The sequence below is a fragment of the Ranitomeya imitator genome, chromosome 7 (genome assembly GCF_032444005.1).
Source record: "Ranitomeya imitator isolate aRanImi1 chromosome 7, aRanImi1.pri, whole genome shotgun sequence".
NCBI lineage: Eukaryota > Metazoa > Chordata > Amphibia > Anura > Dendrobatidae > Ranitomeya > Ranitomeya imitator.
Genome location: NC_091288.1, coordinates 72,174,336 through 72,201,381, shown reverse-complemented (window position 1 = coordinate 72,201,381; position 27,046 = coordinate 72,174,336). Strand labels below are relative to the sequence as shown.

Genomic DNA, 27,046 nt, shown 5'->3' with positions numbered 1-27,046 from the left:
TGTGTAAGGAAACTAATAAATAGAATATAAAGGCACAAGAGTGCGTGCGGTGCCGCACTGACGGACGCCACTATCCACCCAGGCTTGGTTAAGGAAAGCGCAGAGGAAGCGCACGGCGCCGTACTGGCGGACACAGCAACTGGACGCTGTGATGTGTGTTACGTGCAGATGGCTAGTCGGGCGCTAGATAGCTACCATCATCCGTGAGCAGTCAACAACACTAGGGAGGGATACTTAGGAGCTTTCATCCATCGACATACATCCATCTACACACACACATTATCAAGACAACACTAGCGCATGGCCGTGCGGTCATGCGCAGTTTATATAGTTGCAGCACAGGAAGCAGCTACAGAAGTTTTGCCCTTTCAGGACCTGCCAAGAGGACCAATGGGATGTGCTGCAGTGCCTGAGCATGTGACCCTCGATCTCCAACGGGAGATCTTGCCCTGGGCATGCTCAGTGTGTGCAAATAAGGACTTAGTCCCAGAGAAGCCCACTCGCCGCAGATCAGTGCAGGGTACAACAGGAGAGGCAGAAAAGGCAGCAGTAACCCCCTGCACAGAATCAGTCCCAGCAAGACGCTGGGAGCGGCGCCTCCGCTGAGCAGAGCCCACTGCGGCTGAAGCAGAATGGGAGACCGCAGCAGACATGGATCGAGATTCCCCCTGTGCAGCAGAGGAAACTCGACTCCTAACAGAGTATAATCCCGATAGGCTCCCCCTAGAGGTAGTAGCAGGAGAAACTAAAGATGTTGTTTAGGGCGTAGAACCCAAAGATCCTAAGATGTCCGCCACAGGGGTCGCCAATTTAGGATTAGAGTGTACTCCAGATAGGCTTCCTCTAGAGGTTGTGGCAGTAGAGGTTGTGGGGACCCCATTGAACCCTGAGCTGGAGGTGTTCCCTGGTAAGGTTGGGACAGCTCAGATCCAGGGTCCTTTTCGGAGACGCAGATATAAAAGATGCAGGTATGAGAAGAGCCGAGAGTGTATGGTCGCAGAGGCGACTGGGGACGTGCGCACGAGGAACCCTCTGGCATCGGTCAAGGATGGGGCCGGGGTCAGGGTAAATTAGATAGAGCGCTCACTAGACAGCAGTGTCGGGAGGCTCAGGTTCGGGTGCGGCGTAGTACAGATATATGCTCAGAGTTGCCAGCGCGGTCCGCGGTGTTTCAGCGTGATATAGTCACTGAAGCACGGGTAAGGGTACAGAGGAAACTGAACCAGGGGCTCGAAAGCAGATACTTAGGTGACAGGATGACCCGTGGGGTTAGTGAACCTGAAGTAAACAAAGTAAAGACCACCCAAAACTGGCCCAAATCTGCGGTTAATCAGAAAAGAGGGCTTGGCTTCTGCAATGGAGATCGGAGTGGGTGATCCCATAATGAAATATGGAGGAGAAACGCAAAGGGGAGGGATGCGTGTGCCGATCGATGGTTCCGGTCCCTACTTTGGTTTCTTAATGTAGTGTCAAGTGGGGATGTCAGGGGGGCATACCGATGCCTTGTCTTTCACCCTTACGGGGTAACAAATGTTCAACCCCACAGGATATGTGAGGCAGTGACCCCTGTTACAGCTAGGGGGCGCTGTATGTGCTCTCCAGAATGTGCATAAAAGCGTAGTGAGGCCGTGAGGGCGTACTACAGACACAGGTGAACAAAAAGTACACAAATGGGATCAATTCCCATGGCATATACCTTTAAGGCTCGTCAAATTCCCAACAGCGCACTCCCCGACGTGGCTTAAAGGTATATACCACGGGAATTGATCCCATTTGTGTACTTTTTGTTCTTTGACACTGTTTATCTTTATCAGCTTATTGTATTGCACTATGACACTATGAATTGTTTTCTCCCATACTGGTGCGACTTTTCCCACACATTGCACTTATATGTGTAATTATTATATTTATTTATTTCACTCTCTATTCATGAATTTTGGGATGTATTTTTTATGTTTTTTATTTTGGGATTTTATACCTGGATCATATAATATGAATCGTTGATTCATTTTTACATCTCCTGGTCTGTCATACCTATATATATCAGAATAATATATTCATTTTAGCAATTTTTTTATTAAATTGTTTATCTGAGCACAGGCACTTGTTTTTAATATTTAGTACTACTAATTGCCATTTGTATAAATAATGGCATTTTATTTGAATTTTTTTGTGGTTCGATATACGGTATATATTTTTTTGGTCCTTTGTCTTTGGGATATTCTCTTTTTGTCTATAATTTAGTGGTTTCTACTTCTTCCCTTCAGTACACCTGGTAATTAAAATGAATATATTTTATTGATATTTTAATATCCAACTCTTGGAATTATTGATCATTGTGGGATACTCAGGTGTGTTGCATTTACTGATTAATAGCTTAATGATTGTATAATTTATTTGATGAAGGCTTTTGCTCTTTTCAAGCCGAAACACGTTGTTTTTACTTGATTTTACTTGGTACATGTAGAATAAAAATACTTTTTTCATTAAGCTATTACAGCACATGATATAATTTTAGGAAGCGCCGGCATCAGACTGGTTTTCTGCATCTTTTCAGTAATATTTCACATTATTGCAATATGCAGGCAACTAAAGAGACATCATCTACATGGAGAATTGTATGTTTTAAACCCCTTCATGACCTTGTGGATTTCCTTTTTTTCCTTTCCATTTCTTGCTGCCCTTCTTCCCAGAGATATAACTTTTTTATATGGCTGTGTGAGGGCTTGTTTTTTGAGGGACGAGTTATACTTTTGAATGACACTATTGATTTTACCATATCCTGTACTGGAAAACGGGAAACAAATTCAAACTGTGGTGAAATTGCAAAAAAAGTGCATTTTACAGTTTCACTAAATGCTAAAACTGACCTGCCATTATGATTCTCCAGATGATTACAAGTTCACAGATACCAAATATGTCTCTCTTTAGGTTCTCTTTTATTTAACTCCTTTCTGACATCGGGCGTAATAGTACGCCGATGTTGGACACCCTCCCTTTGATGTGGGCTCCGCCCACATCTTTCCCGCAACGTCAGCTGTTTTGAACACTGCTACACTGCATAATTAGCCTGTGGACCATTTCCCTTGTAATGACCATAAAAATGATCACTAAATCAAAAGACCTATATCTCTGGAACCGTATAACAGATTTAAAACATATATATATATATTTGTGAACCCACTGTGCCACGGGCCGGGCTTACTCTGGAGGTGCGAGACTAGGTGTCTACCGGGTCTTCATTAGAGCCTCTGATGGTGAGGATAAGCTTGGCTGCCGGTAGATACCAGGTACCATCCCAGGGCGTTCCTCCGGACTGCAGCAGCTGACTGGAGGGTCAAGGTACAGGAAGGTAAAGATAAAAACAAGGTCAGACAGTCCAAGGTCAGGGCAAGCAGCGCAGGTTTAGAATATTTAGCCGAGGTCAGGAGCAAGACAGGACAGATACACAAGCCAGGTCAATAGCGGGAAGAAACAAACACACAAGCACAAACTGGATGCTAGAAGAGCAAACTCACTAGGAACCAACATTTGGGTTTGAAGTTGTAGGTGGAGCCGCCAGATATAGAGTCTGCTGACATGGGATACGCTGGGGAACCTAATCTCTGTAGGACACAGCAGGGTTAAATTCCTGCAGAGACCGGCCACAACCCCCTAAGGCAAAATAGAAATGACCCTAAGATGCAGCAATGCTGCAAGAAACAAAACTCAGTGAGCCACGTGATAACCACGGTGAGTAGGGTGACATGCAGGTTACCACCATTACAATATATATAGGCATGCTTAGGATAGCAATGCGAATTGAAACAAGGAAAAACTGGTTCTCTTTTTATATTGTGACAAGTACTCTTTAAGCCTTTCCCGATGCTTGATCAGTTGACCTGCAGTTTTCATCCGTAAATCCACAAAAATAGTGAAAGTTCTTAAATTCTTAGGTAAATTGCAGAATGGAAATTCCATGATGGCGCCCTAGATATGTGTTTATGCAGCTAAGTCTTTTTAAATGTTATGATCAAGATAGAGCTATTGTGCATTAAGTGTAATTTAGTTAATAACAGTAGATCTTGATATTTCGTTTTGCAGATTTTTGCTATGGCAATGAAGACATGGCCTTCTCCATTAGTGAATGCATTAAGCTCTGTGTGACAGTAGTGGCATACGCCCCAGAGTCATTCCGCAGGTAACTGTTTCTTATAATTTCATGTATTTTCTATTAGACAAGGAAGCAATAAATATCAACAAATAGATAGATGGTAGGGTGTTACCTAAGAAAATAGGGGAAATAAGGGAGAGCCATCTAAGCGTAGTATTAAAGAATATGTAGCCTGGAGAGCTGAAACGCGTTGTGCTTTAAGAATACCGTAATTTTACATTCTTTAGCAATTTTATGGTAGAGGCCTTATATAAATAAGTCAACGCCTATAATAATAGTCAACGCCAGGTGATAAATCAATTTATAACATATGGCGATTAAAAAGCACAATGCAGACAAAGCTGTTGACTGAATGTGTAGGATGTCATATCTGCACCCAACAAGGGTAGGATGACTTACAATGGCTGATTTTCTAGCCTGAATCATAAAAATTAAAAAGAATACAAATATTTAACCAGGCATTATATACATGGGAATGTCACTTCATTAATTGCCAATGTTGTTTTTCAAAATTTACTTCTCAGCCTCCAGATGCTGATGGTGTTGGAAGCACTGGTTCCCTGCTACCTGCAGAAGCTAAAACGCCAGACATCCCAGCTGGAAACTGTTTCAGCGGCACGTGAGGAAATTGCTGCCACTGCTGCTCTGGCCACATCTCTTCAGGCCCTCCTGTACAGCGTAGAGGCACTGACAAGGTCTCTGCTTAATTCTAGTGGTAGAATTTATCAAACATTTCCTTTACTAATCATTTGTTAATATGTACCCTGCCTCCATATTACTACCGAGAAAAGGAATCACAATGATGGGTAAATAGTACAATAAGGATGACCAATCTGGGCAGTCCAAATATCCCATTTTAATTTCTACAAGCCCCTAATATCCAGATGAATTTAATGTGGATGGGGGAACATTGTCTATTTAACCACTTTACCGTTTGTGCACATGACAAGTTTTACACATCGGCATACCTACTGAGTTTTACAAGTAGAAGACGTTCCAAGAAAACACAGCAGGTCACTTTTACATTGCATTGCATATATTCATTTTTTATAGCATTTTTTGGGGCAGCTTTCTTATCCGATTCGCTTGAAAAAGACATGTACACATACCCTTTGATTGCTCTTCGGGCTTTCATTCCCATTCAATTTTTTTAGCTTTGGAAACTATGCTATCTATATATCATTTAGAAAAGTGACTAAAAGGTTATATTGAATTATTTTTAGGCCAATGACTGCTCCTCAGATGAGCCGAGGTGACCAAGGCCACAAAGGTGCCACAACGGCCAATCACACAATGTCAGCTGGAGTCAACTTGAGGTAAGAGCTTTATTAACTGCCTAACAGGTCTCACTACTTGTACTACTGTGTGTCAAAAAAATATTTAATAACTTCCTATATTTCAGAGATAACCTTCATCTGCTTGAAGAAGGGCAAGGCCTACCTAGAGAGGAGCTTGATGAAAGAATTGCAAGGGAAGAGTTTCGAAGACCTCGAGAGTCCCTACTTAATATCTGCACAGAATTTTACAAACATTGTGGACCTAGATTAAAAATTCTGCAAAATCTGGCTGGAGAACCACGGGTAACCTCGCTGGAACTCCTCGATGTCAAGTCACACATGAGGTATGTGTCCTACTAAATGACGAAACACCAATACACTGACTGATACTTATGTAGCAAATGGATAAATGTGTTTCTTATTTCATATTTTTGATAGGTTAGCAGAGATAGCTCACTCCCTCTTGAAGCTGGCACCTTATGACACACAGACCATGGAGAGTAGAGGTCTAAAGCGTTACATCATGGAGATGCTTCCCATCACCGACTGGTCAGCGGAGGCAGTGCGGCCAGCCCTTATCCTCATCTTAAAGAGGCTGGATCGTATGTTTAATAAAATACACAAAATGCCAACTTTAAGGTGAGCAGATGCTACAGAAACATTTCTTGAGTTTCTGATGTTGCAAACCTTGAAGTAAGGGCATGAAATACAAGTTACTTTCCTCTGCTACTGGCCACAACCAAGTTGTGGTGGGTTCTTTGGGCAACAGCAGAGGAAATGAATTTAAACATTTTCTAAATAACAGGTAAGTAAAAAAAATTATATTCACTGGTTGAATGTCTAAATAACACTACTGACAAGGTATTTTTATTTAATTGGATATATATGAAATTGTTTTTTTGCTTTATACTGAAATAATGTATGTAACCCATGGAGCCTATGCATTGGTAATTGCTTAGTCTTCTACTTAGATCTACTGGTGGGGAAAAGTGTAGTCAGTAAATATATTGCATCTGTTTAAATATACAGACGATCATGTAATTTGTGACTGGGACATCATCCAAATGGCCAAATTTTCATGGGAAAATCCCATAAAATTATAGGGTTTATGTTTAGTACATTTATATATCTGCTTTGAAGGTATATTCTGATGACATCATTTTATGGCTGTATAGGCTGTGACAAAAAAGAACTCCAACCTTTCAGGACAATAGGAGTCCTATTGCCCCATTGTAAAAATTGAAGATGGAAAAAAGGACATTACATATAAAATTCACCAATGTGTTGTTTGTTTAAGTATCTATCACAGATCACATGATCACATTGGCAGGATTTCCCTTTTGAGGAAATGTGGCCATAATCTCCAGGAATGTAAATTAATGTAAGAACGTTGTGCATTTAGCAATTCATCTCGTGCAGCAAGAGAATTACAACAGTATGTTCTCCAGACCTAAACTTTTAGCAAGATCCTGTATGGGTGGAATAGTGTGTACATACATATTGGGAAACAAATACTTAAACATAATGTGCTCTTCATTAACTGTCTTGGTGGAAAGTACTTCTATTTAAACCATAGGTTTTTACTATACAAATTATTTATATAAAAAGCTGAGTATTTGTGTAGGGCTCGGTTCTCACTTGTGTTGGAGCCTCCATTACGAGGAGCTCCTGGAACAGTGCCATTATACAGCTTGCTCTGGTGCACTGCAAGTGTAGTTGGAATTATGACTGCAGAAATACAGTGATGGTACAATTTGCTGAATTTTTTATGTGATTTGTCCAATCATTTTTCAAAAGAATAGTCTGCAGTCCTATAACTGTCATAAAAAATATCAGAACCTGGACTGAGATCTAATGGATTTCACTAAATGGGACAACCTTTGTCCCTAAAGCCCTATCTTAGGAGAGATTCCTTCTCAGAAATGTTTTCTATGAATCAGAATGTAGACGCAATCTGAGTATGTGTGTTTTATCAAGAGAGTCAACATGTAGTACATTTCCCCACAATGCTGGACTGGTTATATCTTTTCCCTGGCAAAATCAACTGTTTCCCAGAGATGTCAGGAGGCGCTAATTAAATAGGGTCCAGGAGGTTCTTGGTAACAATTTGGGAAAAAAAAAATAGTCAAGAAATGCTGTCACAATTTTGTTACAATACAAGCATGAAAAAAGCATTAGAGTTATTATTTCACTGGGACGTGATACCTGATAAACAATAGTACTGTAGAATATAGGATATGAACATAAAGGGGTCATCCACTACTGAACAACTTCTTATTAGTGATGAACGAGTGTGCTCGTTACTCGAGATTTCTGAGCATGCTCGGGTGTTCTCCAAATATTTTGGGCGTGCTCGGAGATTATGCTTGAGTCACCGCAGCTACATGATTTGCGGCTTCTAGACAGCCTGAATGCATGTGGGGATTGCTTGTTTGATAGAGAATCCCCACATGTATTCAGGCTGTCTAGCAGCCACAAATAATGCAGCTGCAGGGACACAAACATAATCTCTGCGCACGCCGAAATACTCGGAAAACACCCGAGCATGCTCGGAAATCTCGAGTAACGAGCACAGTCACTCATTACTACTCCTTATTAATAAGCCTTGGGAAATGAAAAAATACCTCTCGAAATGGCACCTCTCCTCCATACTCAAAGCTGCCGGTCTTCGAATTCAGCGGTGAGAAAATTATGTTTATTCTCCCCGCCATCATTCGGTGTTCAGTCATGGGGGCGGCGCTTGTTCAGTCACGCTCTGAGAATACAGAGCGGCTGGTGTAACTGCACCCCCAGCCCTGACTGACAGCAATGTAGAGCCAGGGTCAATCAGGGCTGGGGGCATGTTTACAGCGCCACACTGTATACTCAGAGCGGTGACTGAACTGGCCCCGCACCTATGACAAGAAAATTCACCCCACACTCTTAGCTTAGGTGATTAACACGAAGGTGCCTAGAGATGAGTGACAAAACTACAAACATTTCAACCCTTCCAGGGTCTTTATCATAATGTTGTTGATTATTGCAAGATATAGTTACCCATGTAGTTTAACAAAAGGTCCAAATTTCAGAATAATATGTGAAAAATACAGTGATGTCGCAGATTCAGGGTAATATATGCAAGGGCCTGTACAGTTTTGTCTGTCTTAAGAGAATTTCTATATGTGCATAATTATTGGGCAACTATTATTGTGCATAATTATTATGCAACTAAATGGAAAACATAAATTTATGATCTCAATTGTTTATTTTAATCTGTTACAGTGAGAATAACTAAACAAATGTACAAAAAGACACATTTTGGACATTTAAAAAAAAAAAATCAGTGACCAATATAGATTTACTTATTTTCAATAACAGACATAAGCCTTCTATCTATGTAGTCTAAAGGTTTCTTAATCTGTCGACGAACAACTTTTTGGGCAGCACCAACTACAGCCTCCCAGACACTGATAAGAGAAGGACTATTTTCATTTACCATAAATCTCCCATGTAAGAAGGGGCCACAAGTTCTCAATAGGGTTTAGGTCAGGTGAAGAAGGGGCCATATCATTATTCGTTCATCCTTAAGTCCTTTACAAGCAGCCAAGCAGTGGAGATTTTGATGCATGGAACATTGTCCTGCATAAAAATCATGGATTTCTTAAAAGATAATGACTTGAAGAAAGTGTTTTCTAAAAACTGGCAGTATGATTAGGAGTTGATTTTCATTCCATCTTCAACCCAAAAAAGTCGATCTAGTTAATGTGTAATAATACTAGCCAATAGCAGTGCCCCATCTCCACTCCAGTTGAAGTGGAGGTCTTTGCTTATCACCGATCTAGCGTTAGGCCCATTCATCTGGTCAGTCACGAGTCACTCTCATCTCATCAGTTCATAAAACCTTTGAAAAATCTGTCTTCAGATATTTCTTGACCCAGTCTTGACGCTTCAGCTTCTGTGTTCTGGAGCATTGTCCTTCATAACAATCATGATTTTCTTGAATGATGCAGACTTTTTCCTGGACCACTGCTTAAAAAAAATCACCTGATCTGCTTCATTTAATAAACATTCTAGTTTATACAGGACCGAGATGGTAAATCTGCATAAAAATGATGATTCGGTCCAAATACTAGCCTAATATTTGTGCACAAATTGTATATGTGTAAAAGAATAAGTAGTGTTGTTTAAACATGTGAATTTTTATATCACTTTGCAGTTCCTTAGATGCATATAGATCTTAATACATTCTGAACATAGAAGATGTATTGACCATAGGATCACCATTTCAAGTCCATCAATTACTTGTATAGGTTTTTCTTCTAACCTTGCTTCCCCTTGTATTGCAGGCGGCAGGTTGAGTGGGAACCTGCGAGCAATTTGATAGAGGGGGTTTGTTTGACACTTCAGAGGCAGCCAATCATTTCCTTCCTGCCTCACCTTAGGTCTCTGATCAATGTTTGTGTGAATCTGGTGAGTACGACGAAACCATGGGGTCTTCTGATCTGTTGCTGCATTGGTGTCTGACCCCGCGTCTGTGCTTAAATCCTGCATGCTACAGGGAGCTGCCTGTGGAGAAGTAACCAGATTTGTGCCGTCTCATATTTGAGCTGTTGTCTCCTGTGCTAGGTGTCTTATAACTTCCTTGTCTTCACTTGATTCCATTGCAGGTTATGGGTGTGGTGGGGCCATCTAGTGTTGCAGATGGGTTGCCCCTACTCCATCTCAGCCCATATCTCTCCCCTCCGCTGCCTTTTAGCACAGCTGTTGTCAGGCTGGTGGCCCTGCAGATACAGGTTGGACAAACATTTAATCTTCTTTCATTATAAAGACATTGTGTTTTTTCTAAAATAAGTTTTGTTTTAAATCTTGTGTCTGTAATGTCAACTTTATGTTTTTTCTTTGCCATATAGGCGTTAAAAGATGACTTCCCACTGAGCCACGTGATCTCACCTTTCACTAACCTGGAGAGGAGGGAAGGGATGCTGCTCAACCTGCTCATTCCCTTTGTGTTAACAGTAGGATCGGGAAGCAAAGGTTTGAATAACAATGAACACAGAAAACAAATTCATACAACCAAGCAACATGAATGCTACATCAAGAGCCTAATGTCACCCCACCTTTAAAACACTATAAATTCAAGCTCTAATTCTTGACCCGTCCATCTCAACTTTTCTCATTATCTTTTTTCCCCACAGATAGTCCCTGGTTGGAGCAGCCTGAAGTTTTTTTGCTGATGCAGACTGTGATAAATATCCTTCTTCCCCCTCGTATTATTAGTACTTCCCGCAGTAAAAACTTCATGCTGGAAAGTTCACCAGCTCACTGCTCCACCCCAGGAGATGCTGGGAAAGATCTGCGAAGGGAAGGACTCGCTGACTCCACAAGTCAAGCTGCCTATCTTGGTAAGGTTCTGATGTGTTGGGCTCTGTTACTCAACTATCAGTATTTGCTACATTTGGATTTCACATTCATTGCTGACTGGCATAAATGTTTCTGAAAAAAAGTTGACAGATTCTTATCCATAAACTTGATTACAGATTGGTAAGCCCCTTTAGACTTTTTAAAACTCCCTGATTAGACAAATTTTGAAGTGGCGCTTTATGCAAAAAATCATAATCCCTCTTTTCAAAGGGTTGACCTCACCCTTCAACTCTAAATTAAATGGAATCTGACAGCTTCCCCAGATCCCCCAAACCACCACCATGTATTTATTGCTACCTTCATACCTTTTCTAACAAATCCATTTTATTGTCTTATTGATTACTACATATACAAAAAATCAATTTTATAATCAAGGTGGCGGTATGCTAATTTGTGGGTGACTAGTCATGACGGCATTGTTTTTCTCAGACTAGTCATCCCAATAATAATATTACCACGCGCCTGTAAGTGTGAATAACATGATTTGTAAGAGTGGCATCACCGCCGGCTCTTTGCAAACCTGACAATGTAAGGTGGATGTACGCAGCAAGCTTCATAGGCGCAGTTCACATACCCAAGGATGCAGTGGTGACACAGGACAGAGCCAGCTGTGAGATTTGCAGAGTCGATGGTAACGGGAAAGGTTTGCATCACTGCTGCCTCCCTAGGCGTGCGCAGTGCATCAATTAGGCTTTGGAGAGTAAACCCGGCTTACTGCAAATTGTCAGCAAGGTTGAAATTTGCGAAGAGTCGGCGGTGATGCTGCTGTTTCAAATCGTATTACTCACATCCACAGGTGAGTGATAAAATGATTAGTGGGCTGATTAGTATAGGTAGAACAATGCCCCAATGACTAGTCACCCACTAATTAGCATATTACAATCCCAGTTATAAAATCGATTTTTGCCATATGAAGAAATGAATAGGACAATAAAATGGGCTTGTTAGGATGGATATAAAGGTAGAAATAAATATATGGTGGTGGTTTGGGTGGCTTGGGAAGCTGTCACTTTCTCTTTAAGGATGTTACTTGCTGGCCGCCTATTCAAATCCTTGGCAGTGGATGACATAACCCACCCAGGAAGCTATATGTTCAGAAACTAATATAATGTCATTTTATGAGAGATCAGTATGGTTGGACAGATATCTAGTGGTCTTTGGGGAAACACAAAATATTTCTACTGACAGAAGAATTTAAGTGGGTTCATGTCACAATTAATTTTTTAGCTGTTCTTCCCAGAGTAGGTCCTTCGTTAAATGGAACTTTGACCTATGAAGTAGCACTTGCATTGTTGTTTATGTAGGTATTTTTGTCTCTATTCTATTATTATACGCTCCACTTCTGTCATTACTTCCCAGCTCTGAAGGTTATTCTGGTCTGCTTTGAACGACAGCTGGGGTGTGAATGGTATCAGCTTAGCCTACAGGTCAAAGAGATGGCCCTCAGGAAAGTTGGTGGTCTAGCTCTATGGGACTTCCTAGATTTCATTGTAAGAACAAGGATCCCAATATTTGTACTCCTGAGACCCTTCATCCAGTGCAAGGTTGGTTTTGTCCTTATATGATGGTGTTTATGAAGGAAAGAACCATTTATGCTTATGTAGTGCTTTCATTTCTGCGTACTAAAAAACTGAGATAGTCTTGAAGAAAAGGAAATAGAAAAAATAATGTAGGTATTTGAAGGATAAATCATACTGTACATTTTTTATTATAAATTGAAGATATTCCTGACTAAGGATTTATTTAGAAAATGATGATAGTCTGGTGAATAGACAGTGCATATTTTCACATATCGTATATTGTTGAACAATATTTAAAAATATTTTCTAGATTATTTAGACCATAGCACATACAAAATTGGGTTATCTTGGCATCTCAAACAGAGGAATATCAAAAGTTTTAAAGAGACTAAAATAGTGTTAGTGGTAGATTGTATAATGTACCTGGTGTGCAATCTTAGTAATGTTAAGTAATTGCCAATTGACTTTTCTCCTCTTACCCAACAGCTGTTGGCCCAGCCGGCAGAGAACCAGGATGAGCTAAGTGCACGCCAACACATAGCAGACCAACTAGAGCGGCGCTTCATCCCACGGCCATTGTGCAAAAGCTCTCTCATCAATGAATTTAACAGTGAACTGAAGATCCTGAAGGAGGCCGTACATAGTGGATCAGGTACAGGATGGGAGTCACAGGTCTTATTCTATCATACAAACTAAAGAAATAATCTTTATTTTTCCTCTCATTTTCAAGTTCATATTTGTGTGTTGACCATGATGGCTGAAGATAATATAGGCTGGAAATACACCCAGAAAAATAATAATATTTTATCCCATCATTTATATGATTTGCAGTGCTGTGCAGAGCTCACCATCACTCACATTGTTGAGTCCTTTTCCGTCCCTGGCTTCCTGGATGTAGGGATCCAAGTAAATGACACGCAGCACAAAGGTTGTGTGGTCATAAACAGGGGTAGCCCCGGAGCACGCCTGCCTCACTGGGTGCTGTCCCTTCTTTATATAGTAAAAAGTTAGGCATTTACAGACATGCGCACATATTTCACAATCTCTTACAAAACAAGTCTATATTAGTGAAATGTTACAATATCTGGTATGTGGGTGAAGGACTATGATAACAAGAAGGAATGCGCGCGTGATTACTTCCATAAAAGGAAATGTCAAGTTTGCTGTTTAGAAGCAGATTTCTCAGGAGGAAGACAAGATGGATTCTTTGGTTCAGTCTGGTCTCCACAATTCCCCCCTTTGACATATTCTTTTATAATCTATCATAAATTCTTGCATGAAGTCTGTGCATTCTCTTCTTTATACGGCAGTATACTAAAACATTACAAATTCAAGCATAAAAAAAAAAAAAATGACAAGGATTAATATGACGATTGGATAACATATAAAAAACTTTATATTCTCGTATCACAAAATGTATTTGTGCATACCGAGATACCCTTGAGTACAACCTTGAACAATACATATATAATTACAATAATAATAACTATATGTATTAGGCTTTGCATAATTCCGGTAACCCACCCACCGATCCCTCTGAACCAATTGGCCGGGTTAAGAAAAGAAAAGGTATCTGACCACCAGCTATCCTTATTTTGGTCATTGTCTTTGTCATACTGATCCCTAAGTCGTTGTACGTCTTTTAATTTAAATATCATACTCATAGTACTATTAGGGTCTATATAATGACAGCAGGTGGGTCCGATGATTTGACACATACCCCCTTGTGAGGCAGTTAGGTAATCCAATACCAGGGTATTTTAGTGACTCTATAGCGACAGGGTCTGTTCCGCAGGACTGGCGCATAGCAAATGTGGTGCCAATATTCAAAAAGGGCTCTAAAAGTGAACCTGGAAATTATAGGCCAGTAAGTCTAACCTCTATTGTTGGTAAAATATTTGAAGGGTTTCTGAGGGATGTTATTCTGGATTATCTCAATGAGAATAACTGTTTAACTCCATATCAGCATGGGTTTATGAGAAATCGCTCCTGTCAAACCAATCTAATCAGTTTTTATGAAGAGGTAAGCTATAGACTGGACCACGGTGAGTCATTGGACGTGGTATATCTCGATTTTTCCAAAGCGTTTGATACCGTGCCGCACAAGAGGTTGGTACACAAAATGAGAATGCTTGGTCTGGGGGAAAATGTGTGTAAATGGGTTAGTAACTGGCTTAGTGATAGAAAGCAGAGGGTGGTTATAAATGGTATAGTCTCTAACTGGGTCGCTGTGACCAGTGGGGTACCGCAGGGGTCAGTATTGGGACCTGTTCTCTTCAACATATTCATTAATGATCTGGTAGAAGGTTTACACAGTAAAATATCGATATTTGCAGATGATACAAAACTATGTAAAGCAGTTAATACAAGAGAAGATAGTATTCTGCTACAGATGGATCTGGATAAGTTGGAAACTTGGGCTGAAAGGTGGCAGATGAGGTTTAACAATGATAAATGTAAGGTTATACACATGGGAAGAGGGAATCAATATCACCATTACACACTGAACGGGAAACCACTGGGTAAATCTGACAGGGAGAAGGACTTGGGGATCCTAGTTAATGATAAACTTACCTGGAGCAGCCAGTGCCAGGCAGCAGCTGCCAAGGCAAACAGGATCATGGGGTGCATTAAAAGAGGTCTGGATACACATGATGAGAGCATTATACTGCCTCTGTACAAATCCCTAGTTAGACCGCACATGGAGTACTGTGTCCAGTTTTGGGCACCGGTGCTCAGGAAGGATATAATGGAACTAGAGAGAGTACAAAGGAGGGCAACAAAATTAATAAAGGGGATGGGAGAACTACAATACCCAGATAGATTAGCGAAATTAGGATTATTTAGTCTAGAAAAAAGACGACTGAGGGGCGATCTAATAACCATGTATAAGTATATAAGGGGACAATACAAATATCTTGCTGAGGATCTGTTTATACCAAGGAAGGTGACGGGCACAAGGGGGCATTCTTTGCGTCTGGAGGAGAGAAGGTTTTTCCACCAACATAGAAGAGGATTCTTTACTGTTAGGGCAGTGAGAATCTGGAATTGCTTGCCTGAGGAGGTGGTGATGGCGAACTCAGTCGAGGGGTTCAAGAGAGGCCTGGATGTCTTCCTGGAGCAGAACAATATTGTATCATACAATTATTAGGTTCTGTAGAAGGACGTAGATCTGGGTATTTATTATGATGGAATATAGGCTGAACTGGATGGACAAATGTCTTTTTTCGGCCTTACTAACTATGTTACTATGTTACTATGTTACTATGTATGTTGGTTAGTGACTATTATAAGCTGATTCTGTACAGCTATACTGGTATTTAATATGTCCAATATGTCCCAAATCTGATCATCTAGATAATCCGTGGCTCTAACTAATTTATCCCACATTTGTGTTAACATAGGATAAATAAAAATGGTACTAGCAATTTTGTTGGGAATTCCCATTTGTACTATATGCGGCCTCCCCGAGGGACGTGGTGAGTTATCTGCAGCTCTTTTATACAGTGTGTGCTTGGGCACGGCTTGCATATTCACTTGTTTATTTGAAATTATGAAAGTAGCCGGGGTTAGGCGTCCTAATGTACAAGTACCCTTTATACCTACGGGAAGCCATTTATATGCTCCTTCTCCGCATATCCAAAATGTACCCTCAGGCAGATCCCACAAAGCTGAGTGCTGCAATACCAATCTGTGAGCCAAATCCACAAAACTAGATACATTCTGAAGCATACACCAAGAGGGTTTTTGTCCCAAGGGGCTACAGTACCCGGCTGCGGGATTCCCACATACATGCATTCCGTTGACATACTCATTGGATTCATTACAAACCAGGTTCCCTGGCTTGCTTGTACAACTGTCTGCATCACCTTGGGGGAACAACTCAGAATGTTCCCATTTTCTATTATGTATGTATCTTTCCAATACTGTAGGTTTGAAAGCATCAGAGGAAGGGGTGGTTGTACTGAAACTGAGCTGTAGATTTTCAGTGGGGACCTGTCCTAACTCAGTTAATCCAGTCTTATTCCTAGGTACCCAGGCCCCACCCTTATAGGCCAAATATTGTAGATGTGTACTACTTCCTGAGAGATTACCTTGCCACCAAGGAAATTCTACCCATCCCACAATTGGTATAGCGATTGTAGTATTCATAGTCTAGTGTTGCCAGATTGGTTGTTGGCCAGGTTGTCTGAACAATTAGGCCAAGCGAATATCTCTTCAGCTGACACGGGAACTGCTAGAAAAGGTATACTTGTGGCTGATACTGGTGAATGGGTACAGATCCAACAATCTGCTAGGGGTTGCGTATTATTTAACAAGTCATGCACTAATTTTCTATGATGTTGCACGAATCTATTGTTAAAAGGGGCTAGAGAATTCAGTCTTTCCCATGCCTCCGTTGAGGTTAACATTATTAACATCAATATCATGAGTCTTATACTGCCTTTTTGCAATGACTTGCATGTATCCATGATGCCTTTCCTTCAAGCTTGACTGATGTAGGTGTTGTCAATAGGACTTGGAAGGGTCCGTCAAATCTTGGTTCAAGAGCCTTTCTGGTGTGTCTTTTTACATAGACTTGATCACCTGGTTCCAACTTGTGACTTCCTTCAGTGTTGTCAGGATCTGGAAGGGAAGCAAAAACTTGTGCATGCACCTTAGTTAATTGTTTCTGAAGATTTTGCACATAAGAAGTCAATGACTCAATATTTAACACAAGTTGCTGTGGAAAATAACATCCTAAATTGGCAGTCCTGCCAAACAAAATTTCATATGGAGACAGTTTAGTCTTACCCCTTGGGGTATTGCGTATTGAGTAAAGGGCCAGTGGAAGGCATTCTGTCCAAGGCTTTCCTGTTTCAGCCATGGCTTTCTGTATTTTTAATTTTAAAGTTCCATTCATGCGTTCCACCTTACCAGAACTTTGAGGATGATACGGAGTGTGTAACTGACTTTCAACACCCAACATTTTCAGTACATTTTGAAATATTTCTCCAGTGAAATGAGTACCCCTATCTGACTCGATCACTTCAGGGAGACCATAACGGGGTATCAGTTCGGCAACTAGCTTTACAGCAGTGTTTTTAGCTGAAGCCTTCCGAACTGGATAGGCCTCTGGCCACCCCGAGAACATGTCCACACACACCAACACATACTCATACCCATTACTCTTTGGCAGCTGGATAAAGTCTATCTGTAACCGTTGAAACGGGTAGAGAGGTCGGACGTGGTGCTTCATAGGGGTCTTTGCTGTCTGTCCGGGATTATGTGCCAGGCATATAGCGCATGTAGCACAATAGTCTCTTGCGTAGTTGCCAAAACCTGGAACCAACCAGACTTGCTTTGCCAGTAGTGTCATTGCATTTGCAGACACATGCGTAGGGTGGTGCAATCCACCAACTACAATCGGGTAGCAGGCTCTAGGTAGACATATTAGTCCATCTTTCTTCCAAATTCCCGCTTGTTCTTCTGCCCCTTCCTTTTTCCACCTGTCCCTCTCCTCTTCTCCTGCATCTTCCTGTGCTTGTCTCAGTCTATCTTCAGTATTTTCCGTGGGATTTACAGTATGGACCTGTTGTAAGGGTTTGACTGCTGCTGCTTTGGCTGCTTTATCAGCCCTATCATTTCCCCTAGATTCCCTAGTGTCGAGTCTCACATGTGCAGCTACCTTGATTACTGCTACTTCTTTTGTTTCTTGTGCAGCCTCTAAGATCTGTTTGATCAGAGAAGCATGTTTTACAGGTTGTCCTGACGCTGTCATGTAACCTCTAGCTCTCCAGATTACTCCAAAATCAAACACAATACCATGTGCATACCTAGAATCAGTGTATATATTAGCTGTCTGATTCTCAGCTATTTTTAGAGCTTCAATCAATGCTGTTAGTTCTGCTTCTTGTGCAGATTGTTTCGGTGGAAGCGGTTCTGCTTTGAGAGTTTCAGATTCTGACACAACTGCATACCCTGTATGGAAGTTACCTGTGTCATCTGCAAACCTACTACCATCTATAAACAGCTCTAAATCTGGATTTTGAAGTGGTGTTTCGGATACATTGGGTAAGCCTACCGTTTCTTGTAAAATGAGCTCTGTACAATCATGTGTGTCTGTAGGGAAAAAATTTGCGTATGGATCAGTGTCCTTATTCCCCCCTTCAGACTCGAGAGGTAGCAGTGTAGCTAAATTGAGAGTCTGAAGCCTAGCAAATGTGATAGTAGAGGGGAGCAGCAAAGAACACTGCAGCCGCAAATGTCTGGCCATGGAAATGTGTTTTGGTTGAACCTGGTTTAATATCCCATAAACATCATGTGTAGTTTGAACTGTGAGTGGATACTCTAGGACAATTTCTGATGCTTTGTCCAACAATAGTGAGACAGCAACAACTACACGTACACAGGTTGGCGCTGCTCTAGCTACGGGATCTAACCTTGCTGAAAGATATGCAATTGGTCTTTGTTTCCCTGCATGCTTCTGGGTAAGAACTCCTGTAGCATGGGAATCAACTTCTGCAGCCATAAGCTGAAACGGTTTGGTGTAGTCTGGTAGCCCTAACGCTGGAGCTGAAACAAGGGCATCTTTTAATTGTTGGAACGAAATCTGACCTTCTTTTGTCAACATGTAAGGTTCACTTTTTACACAGTCATACAGTGGTTGCATTAGTTGACTGGCATGTATAATCCATTGTCTACAATGAGACACTATTCCTAAAAATGCTCGTAGCTGTTTATGATTTCTAGGCTCATTCATCTGTCTTATTGCTTCAGTTCTTTGAGGTGTAAGATGCTTTTTACCTTGAGAAATGCAATGACCTAGAAAGACCACTTTGGTCTGACAAACTTGTAGCTTTTGTCTATTCACTTTACACCCTTCTTTTTCTAGAAAACATAGTAAACTCACAGTGGACCTTTCTGCAGTTTCTAGATCTGGGCAGCAAAGTAGTAGGTCATCCACATACTGCAAAATTACTACCTGTGGTTCGGGTTCAAACCTCTGGAGGACTGTTTGTAGGGCATTTGAATAAAGAGTAGGGGAGTGTATCATTCCCTGTGGAAGGCGTGTCCACGCCAACTGTTTGCCCTTAAATGTAAATGCAAACAAATGCCAACTATCTTGGTGTAAAGGAACCGAGAAAAATGCATTTGAAAGATCTATTACAGTAAATACTTGAGAACTGGCTGGTATCTGTGATAGTAACGTATGAGGATTGGGTACAACTGGGGTGATTGGATCTAGAACTTTGTTTATTTCTCTTAGATCATGTACCATACGATATTTGGGCATAGAACCCTTATCAAGAGTTCTCTTCTTGACTGGATACAGAGGAGTGTTAGCAGGTGATTGTATCTCTACCAAAACTCCTTTCTCTCTGTATCCCTCTATCTGTTTTGTAATCGCTAGTTCCTGCTGGGCACTCACAGGGTATTGTCTGAGCTGTGGGAGAACAGTTCCTGGTTGCACAGATAGTTTTACAGGAGAGATATGCAATAATCCCACATCAGTGTCACCCTGTGCCCACAGTGTTTCTGGGACCGTTGAGAGGTCTAGATCTGTGGTGTACTCTTTTTCTTCAGTATAATCCTCAAAAGCCTGAATTCTGACATATTGTTCTAATATTTCTGCATCATCAGGGATAGTCAGCATAACTGTGCCATCTTCCCTAAAATTGATGTTAGCTTCTAATTTCTTTAGGACATCAGTTCCCAACAAACATGTTGGGGCACCTCTGGCATACAAAAATCTGGATGCAAAACATTTAGGTCCTAATGAGACCTCTAGGGGCACAGTATATGGCAGTGTTCGAATTACCCCATCGTAACCCTCAGCCAAAGTTGTTTGCTGTGAAACATCTTCTGGGTTCGGAAGAAAATCTTGATTCAAAATTGAGGAAGTTGCACCTGTATCTGAATCTCTCTTCCCCCCACATTCACCTGTATTATAGGTCTTCTAGCTGGTAGGGAAGTTTGTAACACATTGAGTCAATCTGAGTCTGGTATGGGACCATCCACTATGGATGTCTGTTGGGTGTCTGAGGGCTTATTCTTTGGTACAAATTTTCCTGATTTTATGTCTGCCTGCTTCTTTCTACATTCTCTCTGGAAATGTCCTGGTTTCTTGCAGTAATGACAGGGAAAATTATGTCTTGCCCTTCCACCTGTTGTGTTTGCTTGCGCTATTCTGACAGGTTTTTTCTTTTCTCTTAAATCCATAGCAATGCCCATACATCTTTGTTTCACTATCTGTGGTTGTTCTAGAGTTCTCCAATCTGGCGTAGCTGACTTGAATCTTTCCTTAATGCCTGGTTCAAGTCCCTCAATCAATTGTTTAGTATAGAGCCGGAGGACTCCTGGATCAGCAATATTTAATCCCTCATCTCTAAAGCTATCTTCCAGCTCCCGGGAATACTCATCTATGGATTGACCTGCTTTCTGCATAACTATGCCTGTGGATCCTCTCTCCCTCTGTTTTCCTTGCATGAACTGATTTAGAGCCTCTACAAACCGGTTTCCTGACTCTATCACAAAAGGTGCTCTTACATTTTCTCCTGCTGGTCTTTGAGCCTGTGTTGCTACAATCAGCTCCTGAAACATTCCCAATGGCATTTTTAGCCTACATAATTCCATTCCATCCATCCATGAACCATTATGTGTGCGAATTATTTGCTCTATATAACTAGCAAATCTATTTGGGTATCGAGTTGGATCTGGTGCATTCATAAGAAGAGACATACCCTCAGCTGGTGTCCATGGAAAATACTGCTGTGTTTCAATTTGCCTAGTAATTCTTTGATGAGGATTCTCGGGATCAGCTTCTCTCACTCCCTTTGTTATTATCCTAACAGGTGCTAATAACTGATGGCCTTTAGGGGCCCCACAGGCGGAACACTCAGTTCTCCAATCCGGATTCTGCTGGCCACAATTTTGGCATACCCATCCTTCCACCCCGCTTAACCCAGGATATAAATTTGGTATGGGTTTCCCTCCCTCTGTACCTCCTGAAGGTACAAATGGTTGAACATTCGGATCTAGATAAGGAGGAGGAACTGAATGAGTCGTAGCACAACATTTTCTCGTACCCATACTCCATTTGGAAGTGTCTGGATCATACTTCCAATTCTCCTCTTTAGCTGTTTTTGAGACCTTTATCATACAGTGTATGATTTCTTCCCACCCATTATCCCTGATAATTCCACCTCGTTCTTTACTCAATCTTTCCCATTCAGTGCTAAACATAAGTGCTTCTGAAATTCCCAATTTTTTTCTTACCCTTCTGATCTGCCTTCTGACTGTCTTTCCACATCTTTCCTGTATGATATCTTTTGCTTCTACTTGTCCTAAGACGGTTTTTGTCTGTTTATTTCCCATTTTTCTTTTCAATAATAGCTACACTTATCCTAGGTGACGTTTGGACAACCACCTCTCTGGAGTGATGTCTCGTTGCCTTCTTCCTAGGGAGCTAAAATATTGAAGGGCTGATCTGCTCCGTTCTTTCTAATGTGCAGAATAAACTTGATTCCTACAATGCACGCAAACAGGATCAGCAACACCAAACAGATCACCAAACTTTCCGTCTCTGTTATCATACTTGTCCCAGGCTCATGGACCCGTGTCCTGGGCTCATTCTATCAAACTCTTATCCAGAAATGAAGAAACAAGTTCTTAAAGAGAGTCAAGCATTGGCGGAGGTCTCCCCGAAAGGACGCAACCACATGACCCAGTTAGGCTGACTTCACTAATAAGACTTGTCCTAACAATTTCGGCTTATTGTTTTACGTACTTTTATCCTTCTTTCATAACATGCCACAACCTTCACACTGTTCACACACTGCCAGGGACAGGACTCATAAATCTATACAATATGGTAACCCGAGTTTTATAGGTATCTACTCACTACTAGACTAACCCAGCGTGACACGGCTCGTAGAGATCTTTCGGATAATACAGGGCAGATAAAAGAGAACTAATAATGTCTCTTACCTGGCCAGGTTTTTCAGTTCATTTGCCGTCCATTATCCCAGATCTCCGTTGTCCGTATCCGCAGGTGAATCTCGAGCAGATACTCTCGCCTCGGGTCCCTGTTTCGGGCGCCAAGAAATGTTGAGTCCTTTTCCGTCCCTGGCTTCCTGGATGTAGGGATCCAAGTAAATGACACGCAGCACAAAGGTTGTGTGGTCATAAACAGGGGTAGCCCCGGAGCACGCCTGCCTCACTGGGTGCTGTCCCTTCTTTATATAGTAAAAAGTTAGGCATTTACAGACATGCGCACATATTTCACAATCTCTTACAAAACAAGTCTATATTAGTGAAATGTTACAATATCTGGTATGTGGGTGAAGGACTATGATAACAAGAAGGAATGCGCGCGTGATTACTTCCATAAAAGGAAATGTCAAGTTTGCTGTTTAGAAGCAGATTTCTCAGGAGGAAGACAAGATGGATTCTTTGGTTCAGTCTGGTCTCCACAACATCAATTCCTGTGCTTAAGAAGACCAGCCAATTTTCTTAGTCTTTTTTATTATTATATTTTTCATATGCAAAAACAGTGAGATAATACAAACTCCATGCAAATGTCGGCACTGAATCAAATTTTCACCCAGAACCCCACTCAGCTGCCGTGCTGTCTGAATGATAAAAATACTGTTATGGTATTTTTCTAGTACAGTATCAATCATATGATAATATATAATACTAAGGATTAGTGATGAGCAAATGGGTCAGGATAAGGTGTTATCTGAGCATGCGCGGGTGCTATCCGAATATCTTAGGTGTGCTCGAATAGTATGTCTGAGTCCTCGTGGCTGCATGTCTCGTGGCTGTTAGACAGCCACTACACATGGGGGGGGATTTCCTGTTAGGCATACCCCATGTCTAACAGCTGCAAGACATGCAGCCGTGGGGACTCAAACATACTATTCGAGCACACCTAAGATACTCAATAGCACCCGAGCATGCTCGGATAACACCTTATTCAAACACGTTCGGTCATCACTATTAAAGATATAAAATACTGCACACCTTGCATTGTTCTTTCCAATTATTACACATAAGTAAAAACATATTGGCTGACAATTTGTTCTCCATGATACATGATTTGAATTAAATTATTTTTATAAATTATATCCTGCACTTATTTAGGTTGAAGACCGGCTGCAGTGCTGCTAACCCAAACTCATCAACCTCAGACAGATAGGAGGCTATTGAGTTTGGGTCAGGAGGTCCACAACCAGAATGGACATAGCGGTTCAAACTCAGAAATTAATTTGGGAAACCTGGCTTAGAATAAAACTTTATTCACATTTCTATTAATGAATATGTTATTAAATCAGCCATGACTGATCTACTATTAAATTGGGTCTGACAGATCCCGTTAATATGTAATGGGCCCATCATTTTCGGCGTTTTTATTTTTTTTCACAAAAAGGAGTAGAGCAGCAGTTTACACTGTTATTGCCATCAAAAAGCAACAACAAAAACTGACCAAAAATGAGCCTAGCTGTAGTGTGAACAGAGCCTGAATTTCCAATATTCACCCATGTAATTACATCTTTATGTTGCAGCATACCAAGGGAAGACATCCATCAGCACTGTTGGCACCTCCACCTCAGCTTATCGCTTGAGTTTGGCCACAATGTCTCGCTCCAATACAGGAACTGGAACTGTCTGGGAGCAGGACAGTGAACACTCACAGCAAGCCTCTCAGGACACATTAAGTCGTACGGATGAGGAAGAAGAAGAAAGTAAGTATAGGATGGATGGAAAAAGAACATAACCAGGCAATCTGCTCCACAGGTTAATCTCTTTGATGGAGGCTATACTGAGCTTTTTATTTTGAGTCACTCTTTCTCCCATCAACTCATGTACATCTGGGAGGTGTGTGTCATCTAGTTTTTGATGTTTCTTAGTATGTGGTTGAAAATACTGATTGATACATTTCTCTTGAAGGGGTTTTCCACCTTGTTTTTATGGCAGGATATGCAACAAATGTACGATGAATGTATGTTCCTCCTATGGTACTCACACCTATCTCATGATCATGGCCCCACCTCACATCACAAGGATAGCAGTAGTGGCCACGTATGTATAACTCCCTCCGTACGATTTATGGGGATCCCAAGAAAAGTCAGTCAAGCATGCCCTGCAAATTTCAGAACACTAGTGCAAGTGAATGGACACATGAGTGAACACCTCTCTGTGTACGGTGGTGTGAGGTGGGACTTTGTTCTCAAGATTTGAGTCCTAAATGGTACCCTCAGACTTTTGCAGCACATTCTGCGGAGATGACATAAATGTCCAAGATGAGAATACCTCTTTAAAATTAATCTCCAAATGTAATATGCATATTCATATTGAAAATCTAAAACTATAAACTGTTTGATTGCAGATGACTCAGTGAGCATGCCCAGTGTGGTAAGTGAGCAGGATGCGTACCTCTTGAGTGCCATTGGTAGAAGACGTTTCTCCAGTCACACATCCAGCTTGTCTGTCCCCCAAGCTGAGGGTGGCATGCTTCCCAGCCAAAGGTAAACTGTGCTGTCCATCCATCACATGGTGAACAAGAGCCCATACAATTTGGCTTATCCTTATACTTTAGATACACTTAATAGCTGTTTGATAGGTATCACAATGCATCATATCATAACCAAATGCCTTTTATTACAAATCAAGTCAACTCCTGATAGGTGGCAGTACAAGAAGTTAGAAGGCCATTACTATTGGATTAGGTTTCCTGTTTTAGTCTGGCTGATTCAGTTAATGGCACAGGTTTTTTTAGACTACAGTTGGCAAATAATGGTTAATCCCAGAGATTTATGATATTAAAATCAGTATTATTTGTAGTCGGGAATCAGCTACATACCATAACATACTGACTTTAATAACATATATCATCGTTACATGATTAGATTTGTTTCTGTATTCCATTAACTTTGTCCATGACTGTTAGATGTTGTTAAATTGGCTGATTGTGAAACCTGGCATATTGAGGTGAAATGATCCAGCAGCACCCACCTAATGTTACAAAGTGATTCTTGCTTTGTATGTTATATACTGTAGCAGCAATATTTTTTGTATAATTGAAGAAAGGGAGCACTTCAATGGTCGATTGTGTCTGATTCAATCTACGCCATTTTGGTGCTTTCCATTGAATTTACATGGTCATGATTTCCAAGACCAAGAATGTGTGATTAAGGCAGCAGAACTAGCCGTATTGTTAAGCCACTTTAAAAGAACGAGCGTATGAAAAAGTCATCCGAGTTTCATCCAGAAAAGTTAGACAATTTTTTTTCTAATTTTTCATCCATTTACAATTTGTTTTTATGTAGCAGCAGTTATTAAACATTTACATGACTTTCTATGTCAATGAATTGCAACTTGTACGCACCCTTAGACTTGAATAGGCGAGTCGCCTCCAACATACGGAAGACACTAGTGTATGCTGTGATTATTTTTCTCTTGCAAATTCGGTCTGTGAAAGAAAGAAAAAAACTCATCTGAACATCCCCATTAAATAACATTGGTACAAGTGCTGTTTGCTTTATCACAGACATCATTTTTACCCAAAATGTGGTCTAGTGAACTTATCCAGATTCATGCATATTGAATTCCTAGTTGTCAGTTGTCCCAATAATAAAAGTAATGTACAACTGATACATATCTACTAGTTATACTGTGGGGGCAATTTAAGTGTTTCATGGCATTATAGAATGGTATGACTTTGATAAATATGAAATTTGTTCCTCGTGGATCCCAATAAAAATGATTAGTTTTGGACCATGAACATTAAACATAGTAGTAGTCATTACAAGTTGGTAGTTATTACAAATGCTATTTCCGAATCAAACAATGGTGTCATCGTTGATGTAACGAGCCACCCAATCCTTTATATAAAAACACACTCCCTCTCTACTCAATATGGAGAGGATATCCTGATGGAACCAAACTTCCAAGGTCCAGCCAGCAGAAAACAACATCATGTAGAGTTGAGTAGGAAGCAAATCTCTTGCTTCTAGGGTTTTTTTTTCTTATGGGTAGATTCACAAATGTATTCAACCCTATTTTTGATATGCCATGTGTGTGCAATGATAAATACAAAGGTTATAAATCAATTAAAAGTCAATGTGACCAGGTTCTCCGATAGACTTAGGGGCCCCAAGTCTGTCACTGAGCACTGGTGGGGATTAATGATTTATGTGTGATATTGATGCAGAGAAAAACAAAGTTAAAGGTGCGTACAGGAACAAGGTGACTAAGAAGTCTAGTCCAGGAGGTAGGTCATCATGCCATCTTCTCCCTGCCCACCCAATAACACTGACAGCTCTCCCTATGTGAGGGACCTTTCAGTGTAGCTGTGTAGGCATGGAACAGCCAGCCAGTCAACTCTCACTGAGCTGTGCTTCTGTATTTTGAAGGCACCCCGGTGTTTCAGAGTAAAACAGATGTGTGCAATGCCGGAGCAGATCACTGATTCATGCTGCAGCCATGGCTCAGGCAGGATGGATCAGATGATAGATTACCCGACAGAAACCTAATTCTGGAATTTTCCCCTAGTACTGCTGCTTTAATCTCCAGGTCATGAACCATAAGCTCTTGCTCAGTCCTCCTTATCTCCTGTTTCTCCTCAATTTAATTTTTGGCAGTGCATTTTCCCCTTCCCCATCGAGTTCTCTCTGCCCCACTCTTGTAATTTTTTAAGTGCAGAATGCCGA

General features: G+C 41.0%; 1 protein-coding gene across 28 annotated transcripts in view; it reads left to right on the top strand.

Annotated features, from left to right (window-relative positions):
* The window catches only part of UNC80 (unc-80 homolog, NALCN channel complex subunit), a 256,402-nt gene that overhangs the window by 185,969 nt on the left and 43,387 nt on the right, over positions 1-27,046 (top strand). For 25 of the 28 annotated variants that reach the window (XM_069733446.1, XM_069733439.1, XM_069733450.1 and 22 more), the window contains 13 exons: positions 4,084-4,180; positions 4,678-4,848; positions 5,377-5,469; positions 5,556-5,774; positions 5,869-6,069; positions 9,756-9,879; positions 10,077-10,202; positions 10,320-10,443; positions 10,605-10,811; positions 12,190-12,374; positions 12,837-13,002; positions 23,900-24,079; positions 24,724-24,862. In XM_069733446.1, the coding sequence (XP_069589547.1) occupies positions 4,084-4,180; positions 4,678-4,848; positions 5,377-5,469; positions 5,556-5,774; positions 5,869-6,069; positions 9,756-9,879; positions 10,077-10,202; positions 10,320-10,443; positions 10,605-10,811; positions 12,190-12,374; positions 12,837-13,002; positions 23,900-24,079; positions 24,724-24,862 (2,032 nt within the window). The remainder of the gene's footprint in view (positions 1-4,083; positions 4,181-4,677; positions 4,849-5,376; positions 5,470-5,555; positions 5,775-5,868; positions 6,070-9,755; positions 9,880-10,076; positions 10,203-10,319; positions 10,444-10,604; positions 10,812-12,189; positions 12,375-12,836; positions 13,003-23,899; positions 24,080-24,723; positions 24,863-27,046) is intronic. The other 3 variants (XM_069733456.1, XM_069733460.1, XM_069733455.1) reach the window with 1 other exon arrangement.